The following is a 21,470-nucleotide window of genomic DNA, read 5'->3' as shown; positions in this document are numbered from 1 at the left end:
TTCCCATCTCTTAATTCTTTCATTCTAGGAACATAAGTTAAGCACCTATTGTTTGCCACGCATTTAGGCTCCATACAGGTTCCGTAATCATTCATCCCTATATCTTCGTTCTTAATTCTTGAATTCTGGGAACATTTATTAAGCTCCTATTGGTTGCTAAGCATTTAGGTTGAGTGCACGGGTTCCATAATCATTCATTCCTATTTCTTAGTTCTTTATTCTGGGAACATTTATTAAGCACCTATTGTTTGCCGAGCATTTAGGTTAGGCTAGGAGATTGCAACAATAACAAAAAAAGAAAACAGTACCTAGCTCTCAGCTTTAATGCACAGGGATAAAAATTCACCAAATTACTTTTCTCTACCTTCCTATCTGCCTGTCTGCTTTGCTATCTGTTTTGCCTTTCTCTCTGCCAGCCTGTCTCTGCCCATCTACCTGTCTGCTTTCCTGTTTGCCTGTCTCTTCAACCTCTCTACGACCACTGTTTTGTGGAACCGCCCCCCCCCTTCCCTATCCTCTCGCATCGGTGTAAATCACGCCCCAAGAGATTTCTGTTTGCAGAAGGGTTGGGGGTGTCCCCTCTCCCCAGCCCGTGCATTCTACCCAGCATTACACGAAGCAGGGAGACGAGCTGCTGGGGTTGTTCCCTGTAGCGTGACGGCAAGGTGACTGCCGGCCTCCTCGGGTTTTCCGAGCCTAGTCAGAGGTGTTTCCCCCTTTCTTCACTCCCTGTACCCCCCACTCCCCCCCACCCCTACCCTGAACGTCTCTTGACATCATTTCATCCATCAGAGCTTTAAAAAAAAAAAAAAAGCCACCCACCCAGTGTGTAAGCAGAACCCTCCTCATCTCCACAGCGGTGCCTGTGCTCAGTGTGCGGAGAAAAGAAGAATGGAAACAGGGGCACAGGAAGATAGAAGACGTGCCCTGCTCGTGCGCTCCTTTCTCCCTGCAGACTGGGAATTCGCTTCAGGGTGAGGCGCTCGCTCGGGGGCTGGAGGTCATCCCTGACCTTGAGCTCGCTCACTCCCTCTCCGTGTGAAACTTATCAGTGAGTCTCGCCACTCGCAGACGTGAGAAGGGGGCGGGGGAGAAGTGGGCTGCCGTGACGGGACGGGACGGGACGGGACTGGAGACGTTCTCCCCGCGGCCGCTGCCGAGTGTTTCTTGTCCCCGTTATTTCTGTTCCATGGGATGGACCCCGCACGCACGTTGTGTCTGACCTGATGCGGACTGAAGCGTGTTTAATATGAACTCCTCCTCTCTCTTTGGAATCTGGCTTTCTGTTCCTCTGATCTTATCCTGGGTAACCCCACAAGTCAGCTCTTCATGGTGGTAAGTTCAGCACTTGACAAGGACTTCCTTTACTCGATGTAATTTTTGGAAGAAGGGAACTGGCACAGTCCTGAGCCAGGGAGAACCTTTTCTGAGGGCTTTCTCCAGGTCAGAGACTGAATGATGGCGAATCTCAAATTCCCCGCTCGCCTCCCTCCTCCCCATCCCACCCAGCTGCAATCCAGCCTCAGAGCCCCTTCTTTTCCCACGACACGTCCCCATCCTGCGCCCCTTCGCTCTTCCCCGACAGATCATTCCGGCTTTGACAACCTGGAAAAAGCCAAATTCTTGCTCGAAAGAGTGATCGGATGTTGGTTTATTTGGACCCAGGATAAAGGCAGCAAAATGAGTCAAATTCACATCCTGTGGGGAGAAAGACTAACCGAATCTCTGGCACATACGTGTGTGTCTGTGTGCGTCTCTCTGTGTGAGTACAGCCATGGTTATTAACCTCCAAAAAACCTGAAAGGTGGATTGAGGCAGGGGTTTCATTTTAGCCTGAGGAACAATCAGTGAGTGCTTCTGCATCATTTGTGTTCTTCCAAATCCCTAATGCCCTTGCCTTAATCGGCAGAAACTCGCTCTTAGATTTGATTTTGTTGCCTCAAGGCAGAGGTGACTACCCTCATTCCATCTTTTAACCAGTGGTCTTTAAAAATTTTTTTTAAACCAAAGAAATCTTTTGCCAAGCCATGACACAAAGAACTTAGGTTCTGAGCTTTGAAAAATCAATCTTCAACCCATTAAAAAAAAAATGAAATGATGTGTAGTGGCAACAGGTCTTCAGATCCCTAGACAGATGTTGCAAAGGGGGAAACCTTTCCCTGCCCCAGCCCTCCACTATTTAAAGACTCCATAGTTGAAAATTCCTTTACATCCTTGCAACTAATAAGTTTAAGAACAGAAATAGGAAGGTTCAGAAAGACCGTTATCTTGCGCTATTTATAAAGGATCTGACAAACCTAGCTTTTCTCAAACCCAATAAAAGAATAGAGGAGGGAGATGACTGGAAATCTTTAAACCAACAAACCCAAGCTGTTGATGGGAAGAGGAGTTCAATTCTGGCTTAAAACCACTTAGAATGGGAAAAGCTTTAGCCTTGACATTGCTGACATAGGATCAAAGATTGATTTATCAGACTAACCATTTTTCAATAAAATGACTATTTCTGTTTCCATAGGTGTATAAACATTATTTATTGCTACAGCTTTTTGTCACGTTGTCTCTTAGCTGTCACTTAAATATATATTTTTGGAAGTCACAGCTTCAACGATTTTATGATCATATAAAATAATGAAAATACAAGAAAAAGACATTTTCCCTGTTTGATCGCTTCAAAAGACACCTATGGCAGCTTGGGTTATATGAAAGGTACCTTTCTAAACAGTTCACTACTAATAGAGAACATCTGGGTACAGATGATGATGTAATTTAATTTTTGTTAAAGTTTCTTTTCAAAAGTCCTTTACCCAAGCTATAACACTCAGTTTGATTCTTCCAAATATTTCATGTCCTTAAAAACAATAGAAAAGGTTTTTTTTTTTTGTGAAGATTATCTTTTGAAGAAAGCAAATAAGCTGCAAAATGGACATTTAAAACTGTCTTCAGCAACAATAGAAGGCTATGTCAAAATCATGATTTTGCATCAGTTAAAACAGATACAACAAATTTCTAAAATATTTTCTTAATCTTAGGCAGGAGAGAGAAGGTGTTCTCAAAGACAGATTTTCCCCAAAGCAGAGCCTGAGCCTTATTAAGACTCTTAAGCTTTCTCCCAAGGATACATTATAAGTCTCCTTTATCCTTCCCTCCCTACCCCATCCAAAACACCTTCCTTCATAGTGAATGTCCAGGTCACTAGGGGTGGGCTTCTAGTTAGCTTCTGAAGAAAAGGCAGAGTTCACAGCATCACAGATTCAAGGGACCTCAATGGCCAATTAGTTCAACCCTTCATTTTACAGAGAAGGAAAATGAGGCCCAGAAAGATTAAGCAATTTACTTAAGATGAAATTGTAAATGGAAGAGCTCATCTTTGAACCTGAATTCTTTGACTCCAAATCTGACATTCTTTCCATGTAATGCTTTTAGTCTCCTAGATTTGTTTTGCCAGATTACTTCATTATCACTCGGGTTATCCAGTAAATAATGATAAAATAAGTCATTTTAGGACTTAATATGAAGCACTTTCCTCACAATAACTCTTTGAGGTAGGTATAAGACAATTATCATTATTACCATATGAGATGATAATTGTAAAGCACTCAGCACTGTTCCTGAAGGATACTAAGCACTATATAAATGTTAGTTGTTATTATCATTCCCATTTTACAGATTCATAGACTAAGAGTTGCTAGGTGACTTAACAAGAAACAGCAGAAATGGGGTGTAAACTCAAGGTCCCTTGACTTCAAGTCCAGAGCTACAGTAGACTAAGAAGGGGTACTAGAGTCCAGCCCTGCTGATTTACAGAGTAGGAAACTGAGGCTTCCCCATAATGTGTACAAGGTCGTACCAGTAGCTAATGGCAGAGCTTCAACTAAAACCCAAATTTACTGACTCCTATCCAATGTCCATTTCACTACATACATGTCATTTGCTCTTATTTCATAAAAAAATTATGCAAGAAGTGTGTATTTGAAAAGTGCTTTGAGGTCTTCTGACCCAAAGTAATAAAAATTACTATTTTAAAATAATTTTTAAAAATTACTTAGAACCTTCTCATCTTTATTGATTTCTGCGGGCATCTTTAAGTAAATTTTTCTTCCCTTTGGGTTGACTCCTTGCTTGGTAACTAGTCACACTTCTTTGGAGTCAGAGTCCAGATGTCAAACTCAGATAGGAACAGGGGCAACTAATCGGTACATTAGGATTCCTGTAGCCTACATTGACTTTAAAAATCACATCAACATTATCCACGTCCTGTCCTATTTCTATTTATTTTGTTAACTGTTTCCCAATTACATTTTAATCTGGTTCTTTTGACACCTCCACCATGGAGATCCCTATCGTGCCCACTTGTTCCCTAGTTGCTCTCTTTCCTGTGTTTACTGCCTGCAGGTACATGAGAGCTGTGGGCTCCTCAAGGGTCATGTGTGACAATGTGCCAGGCCTGGTCAGCCGCCAACGTCAGCTGTGCCACCGGCACCCAGAGGTGATGCGCTCCATCGGCCTGGGAGTGGCAGAGTGGACTGCAGAGTGTCAGCACCAGTTTCGACAGCACCGATGGAATTGCCACACGCTAGATAGAGATCACAATCTCTTTGGCAAGGTCCTCCTCCGAAGTAAGTACCTTCCAGGGTCAGAGGGCACCAACTTCATCATGTTCTTCCTTGCATTCCAATGGTATTTTGTATGCTTCTCAAAGCACGTTGACAAATTTGATTTCACTTTCCCTGCACAGCAACCCATTTGACAGAAGAAGAAACAGTTTTTAGGTAGTTAGATGCCTTGCCCAACTTAACACCCCATGCCTCGCTGGTGTTGGCGTCTAGGCCTCCTGACATCCAGGCCTGAGCTCTCTCCATTATACCATGCTGCCTTTTCTACTTGGTTCTCCTCCTCACTGGCATCCTATACAGGGAAAGATTGTGTTCTCACTCCCATTTTATTAGCAAAGAAACTAAACCATGAATCAATCAAGCAAGCACTCATTAAGTACCTGCTGTATGCTACTGTGCTGGGCACCAGGGATGTAGGGAATCAAAGTGATTCAACAGTTTAGAAGCTAAAGGCAAAATGCATTGGATCTAAAATGAAAAGTTCTGGGTTCAAATATAGGTTTTGCTGCTTACAGGGCCAGAGCAGCTGGGCCTAGAGTCAGGAACTCTCATCTTCCTGAGCTCAAATCTGGCCCCAGACAGTTCCTAGCTGTGTGACCCTGGACAAGTCACTTAACCCGGTTGGCCTTAGTTTCCTCATCTGTAAAATGAGCTGGAGAAGGAAAAGGCAAACTACTCCAGCATCTTTGCCAAGAAAATCCCAAATGGGGTCACAGAGTCAGACATGACTAAAACAACTGAACAACACCAAAATCTAGTGACTACCCGGCTATGTGACCTTAGACAAGTCACTTACTTAAATTACTTTATGAGTACTCTATGGGTGTGTTTCTTGTGTGTAAAATCAGAACATTGTGTCAGACCTATAGATCCCTTCCCACTAAACTCTGTTTTATAATACCCACTCAATACCATTGACTGTCCCATCTTCTACTAAGCCTATGAGCCTTTCTCTAAATTAAGTTATAGACTTGTAGTTGGGACCTTCCTTAAGGATTTTTTTTTTTTAAAGCAATTGGGGTTAAGTAACTTGCTCAAGGTTACAGGGCCAGGTGTTTCTGGGTGGATGCTAAGTGTCTGAGCCGGGATTCGATCTCGACACTGGGGCCAGTGCTCTTACTCGCTGTGCTACCTGGCCGCCCCAAGGATTTTCTAATGATATAATGGGGGTGTTGTTTTTAAGAAGCTAAGAAGAAAGGCCAGCTTGCTAGCTAGAAATAAAGGGACAATCGGAACTTGTTATTCAGTTAAGAGCCTCTTTCCCAGCTCAAATGAAATGCTTAGATTTCTCCACAAAATGCTGCCAAAAGCAAAGTATCCTATGTGTGAATATCTGAAACAGGAAATTTTGCACTTGTTTGTGCCCTGCCCACCTTATGCACACAGCCCCCTCCCCTACCATGCCTAGGAAAATCATCCGGGCTGTACACTCTGTAATAGTTAACAGAGGGTGTTTCTATCATGTATTCATCACACCCCTAGGGTTTTATGAGGCCAAATGCATAGCTGAATGGCTGTAAAATCCCCCAAGGGAGTGATATGCTCACTGTTAGTACATCCCTAGAGCTAATTTACTGCGATATTGTAAGAACTATATCCTTCTGCATTCCTTTTGGAGTTTCGATATGATGTAGCAAATTTTTAAAAGGTTAACAGCAATTTCAGCTGAATGGTATTTCAAGGCTTCACCTAGATTAGCTCACCAATGAATCAATAAAAGTTCTGATCCCTGTCCAAAAAAATAAAAAGTTTATAGGTGCTGATGCCAGCATGAGGAATTATGAGCTATATTATGGGAATGCCTTCAAATGGTAATTAAATTCAAGATCTAGTGGGCTTTTTCTTATCCAGAGTGTTTACAAACATTCTCCATTATAATGTGCCAATTCATATAATAGCTGTAAAATTATTCCAATGAAAAGCTGAGCCCATGATAATGCTTTTAGAAATCTCCATGGTGTGAAAACTTTCAGACCACAAATAGAACTAAATAGAGGTAGTTTCTGATCATTGATTTCCAACAATAATATATTTATACAAGCTGGGGAATTCATTAATAAAATACTTTGAATAAATCTTGCCAATAACTTCATTTCAGTGAATGCTGTAGAGTCAGTTGGGGCTTGGAAGAGGGGAAGACAAGTTGATAGATCAGTCTAATCTAAGACGATATAATTTTTGTTTTTACTCTAACAACTTCAGATTTTTTTCAGATAAAGCTAATTTAATTGAATAAAAGCACACACAAATAGAATATTCACATGAGACTATGTTTCTCCCTTCTCTTTACAAAAGGCCAGATTCCATCCTTATATACTCACCCTCATTCCCATTCAAGTCAACGAGGATTTTGTGTTGAATATGGGAGGGCAGAATTTGGCCCAAAGCAGAGTATTCTGGAAATAATCATGAAATTCCATTGAAGCTGTCCAAAAATTTTAACAATTAATTGTTTGATGAGAAGTTCCCATCTCAGAACTGTGATGAGGTCTGAGAGTTGTTGTATTTATAGTAATCATAGCCAACATTTATATGGTGCTTTAACATTTGTGAAATGATTTACAAATATTATCTCATTTGATCCTCAAAACAATCCTGGGAGATAGCTGTCATTATTATCACCATTTGACAGATGAGGAAACTGAGATAAACAGAGGTTAAAGGACTTTCCCAGAGTCATGCAACTAATGTCTGAGGTCAAATTTAAACTCAGGACTTCCTGACTCCCTGTCTAGTGTTCTGTCCACTGAACCACTTAGCTGTCACCAGCTAGATAGATAGGAAAGTCAAAGAGTGGAATTGTTTATATGAAAGGGACACACAAAATGTGGGAAGATTCCATCTTTATAGGGGAGCCAAAAAGTTTCCCTTTGCTCCAAGGAATCAGAACTTCGAATGGATTTTGTGGAGAGGATTTTTAGGGGCTTTTCATTCATTAATTCATTCATTTCACAAACCTTTATTAACCTCCCACTTCATGTATACATGACTCTTTGCTAGGTACCATATTAGGTAAGGGGAACAGTTTGAGGAACTTTAGGTGAAGACTGACAAACTAGTGATGGCCAGAATATTCTTACTAGAAGACCCCAAAATTTGAAAATGAAACTTGCCTTTTTGAGCCATTAGTACTATTTTTATGGCATACATTCCAGTGGAGGCAGTCCAAACTTTTAGCTCTAATGTCTTGCAGTTTATTCTTTAACTCACAATTAGATAATTTTCCATGCACTATGCTTATATAGCCTTAATAAATATTTATTTACTTTCTTCAACTACATTTTGGTAGGATAATTTTCTAAAATTAGGAAAAATCCAAAAGTCACTTTGAAATGACTAAACTCTTACTACTTAAGCATTCAAAAATTTGGGATTTACAACTTTTAACAGATTTGAAAGGAATACCTTTTTCTTCCTCAGCAGATGATTAGAAATCCAATTTTGTATCATTGCAAAGTCACGTGCATAAAATTCATAGCATTTTAGTGATTCATTTAAGGCACTAAATGTAAAACATCTTAAGACTGTGTCAACAGGACACAGAAACACATAGAAAAAAATGAAAAACCCAGTCCATCTTCCCAATGTTTTGTTTAAACAAACATACCTCTAGATATGTGTCATTGAGATGATACAACTTATGTATATGTGAATAAAAAGTCACATCTTTAGAACGTGATTATCTTTGGGAAGTTTCTTTTGGGGGGAAGGGAGGCCAGTTTACTTCTATAAAAATAATTTTTCTTCCATCCAACAATTAATGTAACTATTATTTGAATCATTAGTGTAACTATTATTTGCTCACTAGACCAGGTTTTTCCACTAGCAGAAACATTCTCCTGCTCATTTTAAAAACACTTCTTTGTATATTACTTAGAACATCTTCTTAGGAGAGGCTAGGTGGTGCAGTGAATAGAGCACCGGCCCTGGAGTCAGGAAGACCAGAGTTCAAATTCAGCCTCAGACACTTAACACAAAAACTAGCCATGTGACCTTGGGCAAGTCACTTAACCCCAATTGCCCTCCAAAAAGCAAATAAATAAATAAATAAATAAATAAATGAAAGAACATCTTCTCTCCTTCATAGCATCCCTTAGTACACATATCTATGCCCATGCATGTGCATGCATACTTGTGCATACATACACGCATGTGCCTGCGCACACACATACACACACTTAGTATATTTAGATTTGTTCACAAGATGTTTGGATTCAAAGTTATTTGTTGGTGGCACCAAAAAGGGTGTGCTCTCAGGAGTCCCATTCTTAAACAACTACTGTCACCAATGTTCTTTCTTCACAAATCCTTGAGTTCCCTGAACTTAAAGACAGGAGACCTGAATCATGATTGCCACAAAATCACTTACAGTTAAATCTCTTACTAATACTGAGCTTATACTTTGTCTTTAGTAAAATAGAGATGCCAGGCAGCTAGGTGGTGAAGTGGGTAGAGTGCTGATTCTGAAGTCAGAAATACCTGAGTTCAGACCCTTACTAGCTGTGTGACCCTGGGAAAGTAACTTAACCCTGTTTACCTCAGTTTCCTCATCTGTAAAATGAGCTGGAAAAGGAAATGGCAAACCACTCCAGTATCTTTGCCAAGAAGACTCCAAAGAGGGTCATGACTGAACAACAAAAATGTTGTATTGTGCCTTAACTTGTTTTGTTTTAATCTGTTTTCTATTGAGAGTTTGATACCACTGGCCTAGGACACTGAGAGGCTCAGTGACTTGCCTCTGGTTGCGTAGCTAGCATCTGTCACTAGCAGAACCGGAACCCAGGTCTTCCTGCCTCTAAGACTGGCTCTCTCTCTACTACCTCACCAGCCTTCTGAGAGCAATCTGGACTTGCAATTTACTTCCTAGAAAGATTGAACACAGCCCATCATGTCTATGAATATGGACTAAACAAATTAGAAAAATCTTCTTTTCTCCAAACACCATCTTTTGGCAGCATACCTTGGTCTCTATTTGACTTATTTTACAAAACAGCTGGATTTCGCTTGGGCCCATAGTGAGTCTTACATTGTAAGTTGGGATATCTTTTAAAAAATGACATATGATCATCACATTCCTCTCTGGGGACCACAAACTGCTACTTATAGCAAATATTCACACAACTTATTTTCACATACCTACATGGAAATGTTCTATTTTTCTTTTGAGTTGTTGGGTTTGGGGGGTTGTTTTTTAAAGACTGAGGTAAGTGTCATTTAATATGGTGAGGATATGTCTTTTTCTGATTTTTAATAATGAGGCTAGCAGAGCAAATATTATAAAGAATGTATAATAAATTTTAGCCCTGAATGACAAATGGGAATGAGCAGTGCCTCAATGCAAAATGGTGGTTTGTTCTCCCAGATGTATGGTTCAAAAAGTCACACTCTTCTTGGTGTGCCTATGGATCACCGAATGTCTGTCTGTTTTCAACCTTCCGCTGGTACTAGGTTGTTCAGCTTCCATCCTGGTTGTTAATATATTTACTGTGGCAACCATTAATAAAAAAAGCATGCTAATAACAATGAAATACAGCACCATTTGAAAAATGAGGTGCATAGGGACCCTAAAGAGCCTTATATCTGTCATTATACCACAACACTGTATTATGAGTTACTACAGATTATTAAAATAATTTAATGTAGTTATTGCACTGAAATACATACCTTTGAGTCAGTAAGTGAAAGTCGACTTTGCTCTAATAAAGAACAATTCTAAGAAAACACAAGAAATGGCTCATGTACAAGTCTAATTATAGGCAGTAAACTTGTTTTCTTCCAGCAAAACCTAAAAATATCTTGACTGTCTTTTTTTGACCAGTAGCAATGAGTGCAGCCATTCCAGAGTAAAGTCAGTTGACCTTACTAGTTAGCCATAATAAATAATTCAATGATAGGGTCTTCTAAACTGTTGTATAAAAGTTGAAGTGGAAACAAAGTTCTTCAGAATTAAAGCAAGGGAGCAATTTCTAGTACCTCATTCTAGGTTCATATGCTCTCCTTTGCCCAGCCTTTAAACACAATGTTTTCAATTCAAATCAGTTTCTGTATCTGTGAGGTTGCAAAAAAAATCTAAGCATATTTTGACAGGTAGATACAGAGGAAGGCTTAAGCATAGATTTTTAGAGCTAAAGTCCCACAATTCTCTCATTTTGCAGTTGAGGAAACCGAGGACTAATTTTGTACATTTTTAAAAACATTTAGGAATGCCATCTAACCAAATAATGTTTTTGTTTGCCACTGCACTAATGTACGTCATTGTTGTTCCGTCACGTCCAGCTGTTCTTGATCCCATGGCCCATAGCGCAGCAATACCATTCATTGGATTTCTTGGCAAAGGTACTGGAGTAGTTTGCTGTTTCCTTCTCCAGTGGATTAAGGCAGAGATTAAGTGACTTGCCCAGGGTCTCCTAGCTAGTAAGTGTCTGAGGCTAAATTTGAACTCAGGTCTTTCTGATTCCAGGCCCAGAATTCTATCCACTAAGCCACCTAGTTGCCAAATGCACTAATGTATAACTATTATCCAAAACCAGTCCTACTGCAGGAAAGAGACCCTTTACCTGATTTTATTAGTGACTTCATAGAGGTATTGCCTTGCTTTAAGAAAAGTTCGTGAATATGTAGTTATCCTGATACAAACTGAACAAACTGGATGATGATCAGTTGAATCACAAAATCTATACAAAAAGATTCCTCTTAAGCATCTGCTTTGCAAGTACTACTTAATTATTCAATAGATTAACCCAATTAATTATTAAATTAAATTAAATTAAATTAAATATTAACTTAATATTATGCTAGCTTATTATATTAACTTAATATTAATTAAAATTAATATCAACTTTATTAATAGAGTGATATTAATAATTATATTAACAAAGTACTTTATATTAGACATTATTATTATTATTATGAAATCATGAGCTTTTCCACAAAACTAATAATGAGTTTTAATTTGATGTGCATCTAACTTTATAGGGAAGTATTCTTTTTTTTTTTTTTTTTTGCTTTTTGGAGGGCAATTGGGGTTAAGTGATTTGCCCAAGGTCACGCGGCTAGTTTTTTGTGTTAAGTGTCTGAGGCCAGATTTGAACTCAGGTCCTCCTGACTCCAGGGCCAGTGCTCTATTCACTGTGCCACCTAGCCGCCCCCAGCGAGGATTCTTTACATAAAGTGAGGTCAAATGCTATGTTCCAGGAAAGAAACAAAACAACTCGCACTATGTGGGTTCTCAAGGAGCACCAATGCATCAGGCTGGAGTCTTCCAGAGAGAGGAACATCAAACCTCTTTTAAAGGTGACCATTGTGATTACAGGTAGTCGAGAGGCTGCTTTCGTGTACGCCATCTCCTCCGCTGGAGTCGTATACGCCATCACCAGAGCCTGTAGCCAGGGAGAATTAAAATCCTGCTCCTGTGACCCTAAGAAGAAAGGAACTTCCAAAGACAGCAAAGGCACTTTTGATTGGGGTGGATGCAGTGATAACATTGACTATGGGATCAAATTTGCCCGAGCATTTGTGGATGCCAAGGAAAGGAAAGGAAAAGACGCCCGAGCACTGATGAATCTTCACAACAACAGAGCCGGAAGGAAGGTAGGTGACCAATGATTATTGTGCATTTTGCAGACTCTGCTGCAATTTCCAAAGCGTTTCATGAAAACTTTTCTTTGAATTTTCCTCTTTAGTTGCCTAAAAATACAGACTTTGAGCCTGATTTTTCCTTTACTGAACAGGCTCACATGGAGCAAGAGGGAGGCACCATCACAGGAGCAGGCTAGAAACAAAGACTCGTGAGTTGGTTGGGTCGTGTCTAAGCTAAACTATCAATCAGCCAAGAAGCAAAAGCTTCAGCCTATCTTGGTTGTTTATACCAACAACCAGGACACTTTCCAGTATCCCCTGTCAGAGGGTCATTGGTTTTAAGCTGGTAGGGCCTTAGTGGCTTCATATTCCAATTTAGGCCTAACCAGTTTAACCTTATTCTTCCTCCTTTGAATTGACCAGATCCGCCAGTTGTTTTTGTTTAGATGCTGAAATCACAACCAGTGTTCTGAGGTCATCTGGGGACCCATGTAACCTCCAAAGAGGCAGGATATGATAGAGCCGATCACCTGTCATACTTAGGGTGATTTCCAGGCTTCTACTCCCAGATATCTCACAGAAGTCACTATGCATGTAGAGTGCGGTGGTCTCTACCTCCTTCATAGGTCTTTCACTACCAGACCTAGAGCTCACGAAGGTAGAAAATGACTGATTTTTGGTTTATGGTGGTAAATGAGCTCATGAACCAGAGAAAAGACATGGCCCCAAAGTGGCACACAAGGCCCTGTTTCCAATGGCTTTGAGGCTATTGGGTCATGTCTACATGGAAATGATCTATAACATTCCCATTAACCCCATCCATCTCCATGGCAGTATGATTGAAATAGCTTATATATATAGCTGGATTTCTGCACTTTATTCCATTGTATAGACAAGCCATAACTGACTGGGGTGACCCAGTGTTCTAGTCAGAATTGTTCTATAATAAGTTTCAATGCCAAGCAGGCAGACACAGTCATAATCTTTGACTTTCCTCAACACAGCTTAAGAATGTACTTGGGAATAATATATAAGAAAAGTCAACATAAAAATAAAAAGGTCTCAGTGGGGCTTTAATGGGGAAAATAGAGAAGGATGAAAATCTGTTTGGATGAAAAACCTTTTAGTGAGCCCATAGAGAAAGCAAGTCTGATTTAAAGAAACTTGGAAAGAAAAAAACTCTTGGTCAGCACAAAGTATGAGATGAGTGTGATCTGAACTGTTTACAAATAGTACCTTACTTATTTTTATTAATTTGTGGACATATGGTGACAACTGCCAAGAATATAGACTATCATTGTGCAATTCTACAACTACAAGCAATTACTGGTTGTGCAATGGGATGGAAAAAATGCACATTGACCTTTTCTTTGACATTTATACAGTTAAATATATAAGTTGTAAAGTACAGTGTTTTTGAAAGGGATGTGCTGTTTATTTCTCAGAGCTGTGTACACAAATGTCTTCCACCAAATATTTGAAAAGGAAACATACCTGGAAATGTGTCAGAGAAGAAACTGACTTACTGAACTAAAAATCTTAATTTTGATGGATGTATATTATCCACTGTGGTAATTGTAAGTTCTGGAGGACCAAAGATCTTGAGGTTTTTACTTTCAGAGGTGAACAGCTGCTGGGATTCAGCCTTGTGTTGTTTCCCCTTTGGCTCACCATTAGTGGGCTTCTTCTGATCTTAAAAATGCACATGCAGGTTTTGTAAAATGTAGGTTCAATTAATAATAGGCAGTTACTGTTCACAAAAGGAGCCTAATTTCATTAGATGTGGAATTTAAGAGTTAATGTGCTGAGAGAAAGCATGGCACAGTATAGGAAGCAGCCATCCTTGGAGACAGAGAGATCTGGGTTCAAGTCCCACCTCAGATACATATTGGCTATGTGACCTCAGACAAGTCACTGAAACTCTCAGTGTCTCGGGCTATGACTGTATAAGTTGGAGAGCAAGGGACAATCTATGTTGGTAGGAAGAACCCTTCAGTGAGAGTTCACTATACCAAATGAAATCCCTGGTCCAGTTCAAAAATTTTCAAAAAACATATTAATTAGACATATAGTCCTCTCCTCACTATTATAATCCATATACCTTCTTCCTCTGTGGTCACAGTAGGAAAAAAAAATGGAATTATTGGAAGAATCTCCTGAGCTGATATTTACTGTACAGATTAGAAAGTAAAAATCTGATCTAAGCCTTTAACAAGGCCAAGAGCTGTGAATGTACAGATCTGTGGGTCTTGAAGGGGCATTAAGAAGTCATCAAGGACCATGGAGTTAAGACTGGAGAAGATCTTAGAAGTCAGGTGAGGAAACTAAATCCTTTAGGAGTTAAGTGACATGTCTAAGGGCCACAGAATGACAGAACTAAATAGAATCCAAATCAAAGACCCCTGACTCTAAAGCCAATCCACAATACTATTTCTGGCCCCTCTGACCAAATCCAGGAGTTATAATTCAACACTGTGACTTTCCTGGCATGCTTTGAGACCCAAGCTAAAATCCTGCCTTCCTCAGAAAGCCTTTCCCAATTCCTCCTTAATTCTAGTGCCTTCCCTCTCTTTATTATGACCAATTAATCCTATACATAGACCGTACAGAGTTGTTTGCATGTTTTCTCTCCCATTAAAATGTGAGCTCCTTGAAGGCAGGGACTGTCTTTTGTCTTTATTTTATTTTTTATATATCTAATATATTACTTTATATATATAACATATAATAAAACTTTTTATATAATATATCTAATATATTTATTTTACTATATATTTATAATATATATAATAAAGCTTTATATATATAATATATCTAATATATTACTTTATTTTACTAGCACTAGGCATAGTGCCTGGCTTAAAGTAGGAACTTAATAAATGTTTATTGACTAACAGACTAGAAAAAAACCTTTTTCAACATTTTTAATAAACATCTAAGAAATTATCAAAGCAGCTAGTTAGAGAATCCTCATATAGTTCTATGTTCCTGCATAAGTTTAGGTCTTTCAAAGGCTTTATAATAGAGCAGTTAACGTTAGCATCGAGTTTTTTTAACGAGTTTTTTCCCTTCCACATTTTTTTAAAAGTCATTACTTCCATAGTCCTTGTTCTTATCCATTTTTTTCTACCTCTTGAAAGAAAAGGCAGCATGATATAGTAGAGAATGTATTGGTCCTGGAGCCAGAAACACCTGGGTTCAAATCCTACCACTGATATTTATATTACTGACTTTGGGCAAGTCACTTAGCTCTTAGAGCCTCAGTCCCCTCATCTGTGAAATTAGTCATTTGGACTATAGGGCCCCCAAGGTCCCTTCTATCTCTAAAGCTGTGGTCCTATGTGATCTGACTATTGCTAAACCATACTAAGAAGAGCAAAAAGAAAAAAAAAGATCTTATTAAAAACAAATTCCAGAGAGGAGAATTCCATAACTTGTCTCAGAAATTCTTTTCTATGTCTTAAGAAGCCATACTATTGAAAAATTTTTCCTTATTGATAATACTAATTGAGGTATAATTTTAGCCCAAGGGAAAATGATTGATAAGTATTCCCTATTTAACAGCCTTTCATGAGATCAGAATTGTTTTTTAAACTAACTGTCCAGCCTGCTTTTCTCTAGATAGGCAGGATAACCAACAGCCCTCAAACCCAATGAGTCAGGGGGATGTCTTCCCCAGGCATGTGAAGACTACTCCCCAGCAGAATGGGCAGATGTTCCACCAGCCTCGAAGGTGGTGGAAGCAGGTGCTGTGGAGTGCTTAGAGCTTGGTCAGACGTCAAAGACACTGAGGTCATCTACTCTGTCCCAAGCCATTGCCAGTCCCCATGACTTTTGTGTTGCCACTGAACTTCAATGACTGTAGAAGAGAGAGTGAAATTGATGACTTCATGTAATTCAGCCTGACTTAAACCCAAATTCATGAGGAAGTCAAGGCATCACTCCATGATATCTTTGGTTCTCTTTAAAAACAAAGGATGAACAACAAGAGTAAATAATCCCAGTTATTTTGTGTTTCCCCCTTTTTTAAGGAATGTTATTTTAAATAATTCTGTGTCTAAGCCCAGAGTCTCACCTTCAATCATTCTAGAAATTTCCTCAATCAGATAATTATTCTTGATTTCCTCTCTATGAAACTTCCATAAAATTTACCTTCTACCTCATACTGAATGTAATTTCATATAAATTATGCTCAGAGGCTTTAACTCTGTCTACCAAAGCCAGTGGGAACTGAATCTTCAGTTTCTTTTTATTTAGATGGAAAGATCCTGTTCCCACGTTAAAATAGTTATAGGGCCCTGTCCACATTCCTATAAAAGTAGCAGGCTAATTACATAAAATCTGAACTCCTACTTCTAATTAGATCTCTTATTCTGTGGATTCATGGAATCCTGTTATTTGAAAATTTGACATGCTCAAGATTTGAAGAGAAACTAGCATCTATTTCCCTTTCCCTTTTTTCTTTAAAAACCAGGCAGTAGTAGCATAGATAAAGATGATTCACCTCTACTACCCTTAGAGTTTGACTTAATAGCATATCAGAGTACTATGAGATAGTAGCATCTTTGAATCAGTAAACATTTATTAAACACCTACTTTATGCAGAGCACTGGGCTAGGTACTGGGAAAAAATAAAAACATGAAACACGGTTATTTACCGAGTATGATAGTTAATGCCTAATAGAACCTGCTATTGGGAAAATTGAGGCTGGTAGATTTCTTTAGTTCAGATTTACTGAGCTACCATAGGGCTAAAACCTATCTGGTGTCCATACTAAGTCTGGCACCAATGTGATGAGCCCCTATGATCTGTGGGCTCTTAAATTACTTAAGGAGGGGCAAACTGGCACAGGTTTGGATGGAGGGGGTCAGCACTTCCATGGTGATCAGCAGTGGGGTCAAATCAATGAGTTTCTAGTGTACTTCAAGCCTGAGTGAGAAAGGGAGACCTAGTCTCAAAAATTTTTTTTAATTTAAAAACAAATAAGCACAGTCTGAGTTATTATATGGAGCTTACAATTTAGCAAGAGGATCACATAAATCATGATATTACAAAATAATACATGATAAGTATAGAACTAACACTATGGGAGTCCCAAGAGGAAAGAGCATTACCAACCAGGATTGTTATGGAAGGTTTTTATAGGAGGTGCTGTCTTACTTGGACTCTAAAGAATGGATAGAAATTCAAAAAGGATAAAGGGAGACAAAACATTTCAGGATTAGAAAATGGCTTGAGGAAAGGCAGGTGGTGGGAAACACATTGTGTATAAAGGAAAAAGGGTAGTGCACTTTGGATATTATTCAGCTTATCTAGAGGGGAATAAGTTGGCATAGGTCTAGTGAGGTTAGTAAATACACAGAAGAAAACAAAAAATTCAGAAGGGGATACAAATAGGGACATTTTGTCACTACTTTGTTCAATGTAAAATACACTTAAAAAAACAAATCATATGTCAAAGAAGACCACAGTTTCATATGAATTCCTGGTTTTGTGTATTGGAATATTTATATTTGGTGAAATAAGTCCATAATTTAAATTTTTATTAAAAAAAGGTACAGTGCTACCAGATTGTGCAGCATCTTGAGTGCTGATGGACTTTAGATTTTATTCTCTGAGCCATAGGAAGTCTCAGATTTATGACCAGAAGAATTATACTATTAGCTCTCCTCATGAGGAAGATTGGTTTGCAAGCAGGGGAAGTGAAATGGAAAGACCTGTTGGAAGATGATTTCAATAGTCTGAGAGGGAGTGAAAAAGAGTGTAAGGGCGGCAGCTCTATGAATGGGGAGAAGAGGGTAGATGTGAGAGACCTTATAAGGGTGTGTAGCAGCAAGCACCCCAGGGTCCCCAGGGTGGCTGCCAACACAGGTTCTTGGATCTGCTTTGATAAAGGAAAGCAACTCAAAATGGGTTAACAAGCTTATTTTAATCAGTCAAATATGTATCGTTCACCTAGTTCAGGGGGAAAAGATCAGCACCCCGAACTTCAGAATATACAGACAGAATTATCAAGACAGAGAAACAGATCAAGTAGACAGTTTCCAAACTGTCCAACCATCACATCCATACCAAATCAACATCTGGGTTTTTCAAAGCCGGGGGCTCTCAACAATGACTTCCCAGAGTTTCACCTGATCAAATCACAGAACACTTCTCAAAGTGAGCCCCAAAACAAAGCTACACATCAGGGCTTATATAGCCTTCTCCTGGCTCAGAGAATGTAACAACCTTACTGACTCACTGGCCAATCAAAAAGTATCTACTGAAAAACAAGTCTCTCACCCCAGGCTCCGGGTACACTTTAGCCTAGGGGCAGGGAAGATCTTTAAAATTTACATTCCCATTACAGGGTGACTGCTTGGGCAGTGAGATGATAGGAAAAGAGGGAGGGAATAAGCATTTATATAGCTCCTCCTTTATGCCAGGAACTGTGCTGAGAACTTTACAAATATTACCTCTTTTGTTTGGTCCTCATAACAACCTGGGAGGGAGGTCCCCATTTTATAGTTGAGGAAACTGAGACAGATAGAGACTAAGTGACTTGTCCAGGGTCACATAGCTAGTAAGTGTCTGAGACTGAATTTGAAATCAAGTCTTTCTGACTCCTGGCACAGCACTCTATCCACTAAGCCTCTTATCCGTGTCTAATGATGGATAGGGAAGTGTCAAAGACAACACCAAGGTGTTTAATATCAAAGTCTGAATGAACTGTATTATCGCTGGCAGAAATAGTGAAGACAAAGGAACAGGTTCAGGGAGAAAGGTAATAAATATCCTGTGTTAAATTTGAGATGATACCCTCCATGTGACTGGATCTTAGAGGCAGCTGGAGATGGAGGTCTAGAGCTAGGAAAAAGAACAGCATTAAAGATATTATTCAATGAATAGCAAGGAAAAAATGTGAAAGAGCTGGGTCTACTTGTATAAGACGAATTTTGACAGAAGGAATGATAGAAGGCTTTTTAAAAAGTGTAGAAAGTTGATACATTTGGTATAAACAAATAACAAATGGGTTAATAATAACAAACCAGGAGTCTGTGGTCTCATCAATAATCTCTCCAGTGGTGCATCTCATAAATTGTCTATGCAATTCTATTCTGTGTCATTCTTACCTGTCTTCCTCTATGATCATGCACCCATCTTCCCCCCTCTCCCAATACATTGGAGGTTTAACTGTAGACAGTTGACATTTGCTAAGTGCTACTCCTGGACTTGTGCTGTTCATGTTTTCTTTTGCGGCCACAGTGCCTGGCCCACAGTAGGCAGTTAATGAGTGATTGTTGGTTGATTAATTCATTAATGATATATGACTAGCTGACATCCTTTCCCATCATGAACCATTTCCTTGATGAATACTTTTATGTCACTTTTATGGTCATCATTGGTATGCTACTGCCTGCTTATACCTACCACATCTCTCCATCACTCTATAGATCACCCCACAATTCTGATTCTTTTGGAGATGAAAAAGTTCCATTATTTCCAATCATGTAACTTCGGCAGGAAATGTTGTTAAAAAGATGGGCAGTTGCATCAAGGTATAGCTTGAGATCAGCCAAAACGCTATATAAGTTGCCAAATGAAATTCATAAAGCTCTCCTCTTTTTTCCCATCAAATTCTTGGTTTAGCTATATGTCCCTCCATAGGGCCCAAGATATATGTACTGAGGAATTATCTCACTGAGCTGCCTACCCAACTACATGTCATAATCTGGGCACTATGCATTCTTCATCTACTTGGCTTTTCTATGTGAATTACTAGGCCAATCTCTTTGGAGTGGCAATGATTAGCAATGAAAAGACAATGTCTATGATGACAATGAGAGGAATTTGGAGAAATCATGTCTTCCTGTTTTATGCCTTGTTTGGTATAATTAGGGGATCATTAAACAATGTTACTCTGGTTAGATCTATCAAGCAATCTTACATGATACTAAAACGTGTATAGGATACCATATTGCCATCTTTGAGAGAGGAGAAAGGGGGGAGAGAGAAAAAAAATTGGAACTCAAAATCTTAAAAAAGTGAATGTTGAAAACTAAAAAAAAAAATAAAAAAATTCATAGAAGACAGCTTGCTAAAGTGAAGACCACATTTTGACCCAGCCAGTTAAATTTTTGTTGTTGTGGTCGTTTTTTAAATCAATAAGTGATAAATACAGCAGGATCTTACATTTTTACACACCCTTCAGTTATGTGGCTATGAAAATGTGTCTACTGTAGAAAATGATCTATGAAAGCCTGCCAATTTCCTTAACATATTTTCATCAAGTATACCCTTGATTCTCATAAAGATTTCATAGAAATGAACATGAAGGGATATAGGTAGGTAGTTTTGTTAATCTCTCTCTCTCCCTTAATGTTACTATATATGATTTCCCCCCCCCCTTTTTTATATGTTCCCCTTGGCATATCTTGAAGATCTACTTCTGAGGGACTTCAAACTTGTATCACCTTCACGATGAACTTCCTCCGTGTGCCTTTGTTCACGTTCAGTCATTCTTCACCAGCTTTATCTTCTTTCAGCACCATTTATACTTCCTCATATAGCACTTTGGGTATAGTTACACAAATATGGTATTGACTCTCATATCGGAACATTTGTCAACAAATGTACCAGGGAGTATAGAACTATGGTCAGAGTCCAGTGGAAATTAGGCCAGATTCTGAATAGTAACACTAATAATAGTTCACATTTATTAGCATTGTACAGTTTATAAAGCTCTTTGCTCATGGCAACCCTCTGAGTTAGCCATTCTAAGACATCTCCAGTTTAAAACTAAAGGTATTGAAGCTCAGAGAGGTTTACAAAGGGTCACACAGTTAGTAAATATCAGAATCGGGACCCAAACCCAAGCTTTTGTCATGAAATAATGAAGCACAGCATTATTACTATATTAATGCTCACTGCCAACATATACTTCATCGTTATTACACCTATTAAGTATTAGAAGGTAAAAATTTGGTTACATTTTGCTTGTTGAGAGACATTTTGAACCTAACTCTAGGATCAATTTCTATCACTTCCTCATTACAGTCCTCCCTTTTCTCCTCCTGAGCCCAGCAATGCCAATCTCTGACACCTGGATAGAAAATTACTATACTGGACATTTGTCTTGTGGGTAGTACAATTAAAAACTTAATCTTGTGACCCAGATTTTTGGATAATGTGTTTTTTTTTCATAAAACTCCTAAATTCAGCTCAGATCATGAACTAGCCCTGAATATTGTCATTTACTATCTTCAACAATTTGATCGAAGTTAGAAGGAAACTTA

The 21,470-nt window shown here is 38.9% G+C and overlaps 1 protein-coding gene across 3 annotated transcripts in view; it reads left to right on the top strand.

The window, feature by feature from the left end:
* The first annotated feature begins 990 nt into the window (after positions 1-990).
* Positions 991-21,470, top strand: part of WNT2 (Wnt family member 2) — a 63,645-nt gene continuing 43,165 nt past the window's right edge. For 2 of the 3 annotated variants that reach the window (XM_069107088.1, XM_069107090.1), the window contains exons 1-3: positions 991-1,335; positions 4,393-4,616; positions 11,926-12,203. In XM_069107088.1, the coding sequence (XP_068963189.1) occupies positions 1,250-1,335; positions 4,393-4,616; positions 11,926-12,203 (588 nt within the window). In that variant the 5' untranslated portion in view covers positions 991-1,249. Of the gene's footprint in view, positions 1,336-1,585; positions 1,763-4,392; positions 4,617-11,925; positions 12,204-21,470 lie in introns of all 3 variants that reach the window. The other variant, XM_069107089.1, reaches the window with a different exon arrangement.

The sequence above is a fragment of the Petaurus breviceps genome, unplaced genomic scaffold, assembly GCF_028583685.1.
Source record: "Petaurus breviceps papuanus isolate PSGF00001 unplaced genomic scaffold, PetGlider_PUasm1.0 84, whole genome shotgun sequence".
Classification (NCBI taxonomy): Eukaryota; Metazoa; Chordata; class Mammalia; order Diprotodontia; family Petauridae; genus Petaurus; species Petaurus breviceps.
This window is presented reverse-complemented; position numbering and strand designations above follow the sequence as displayed.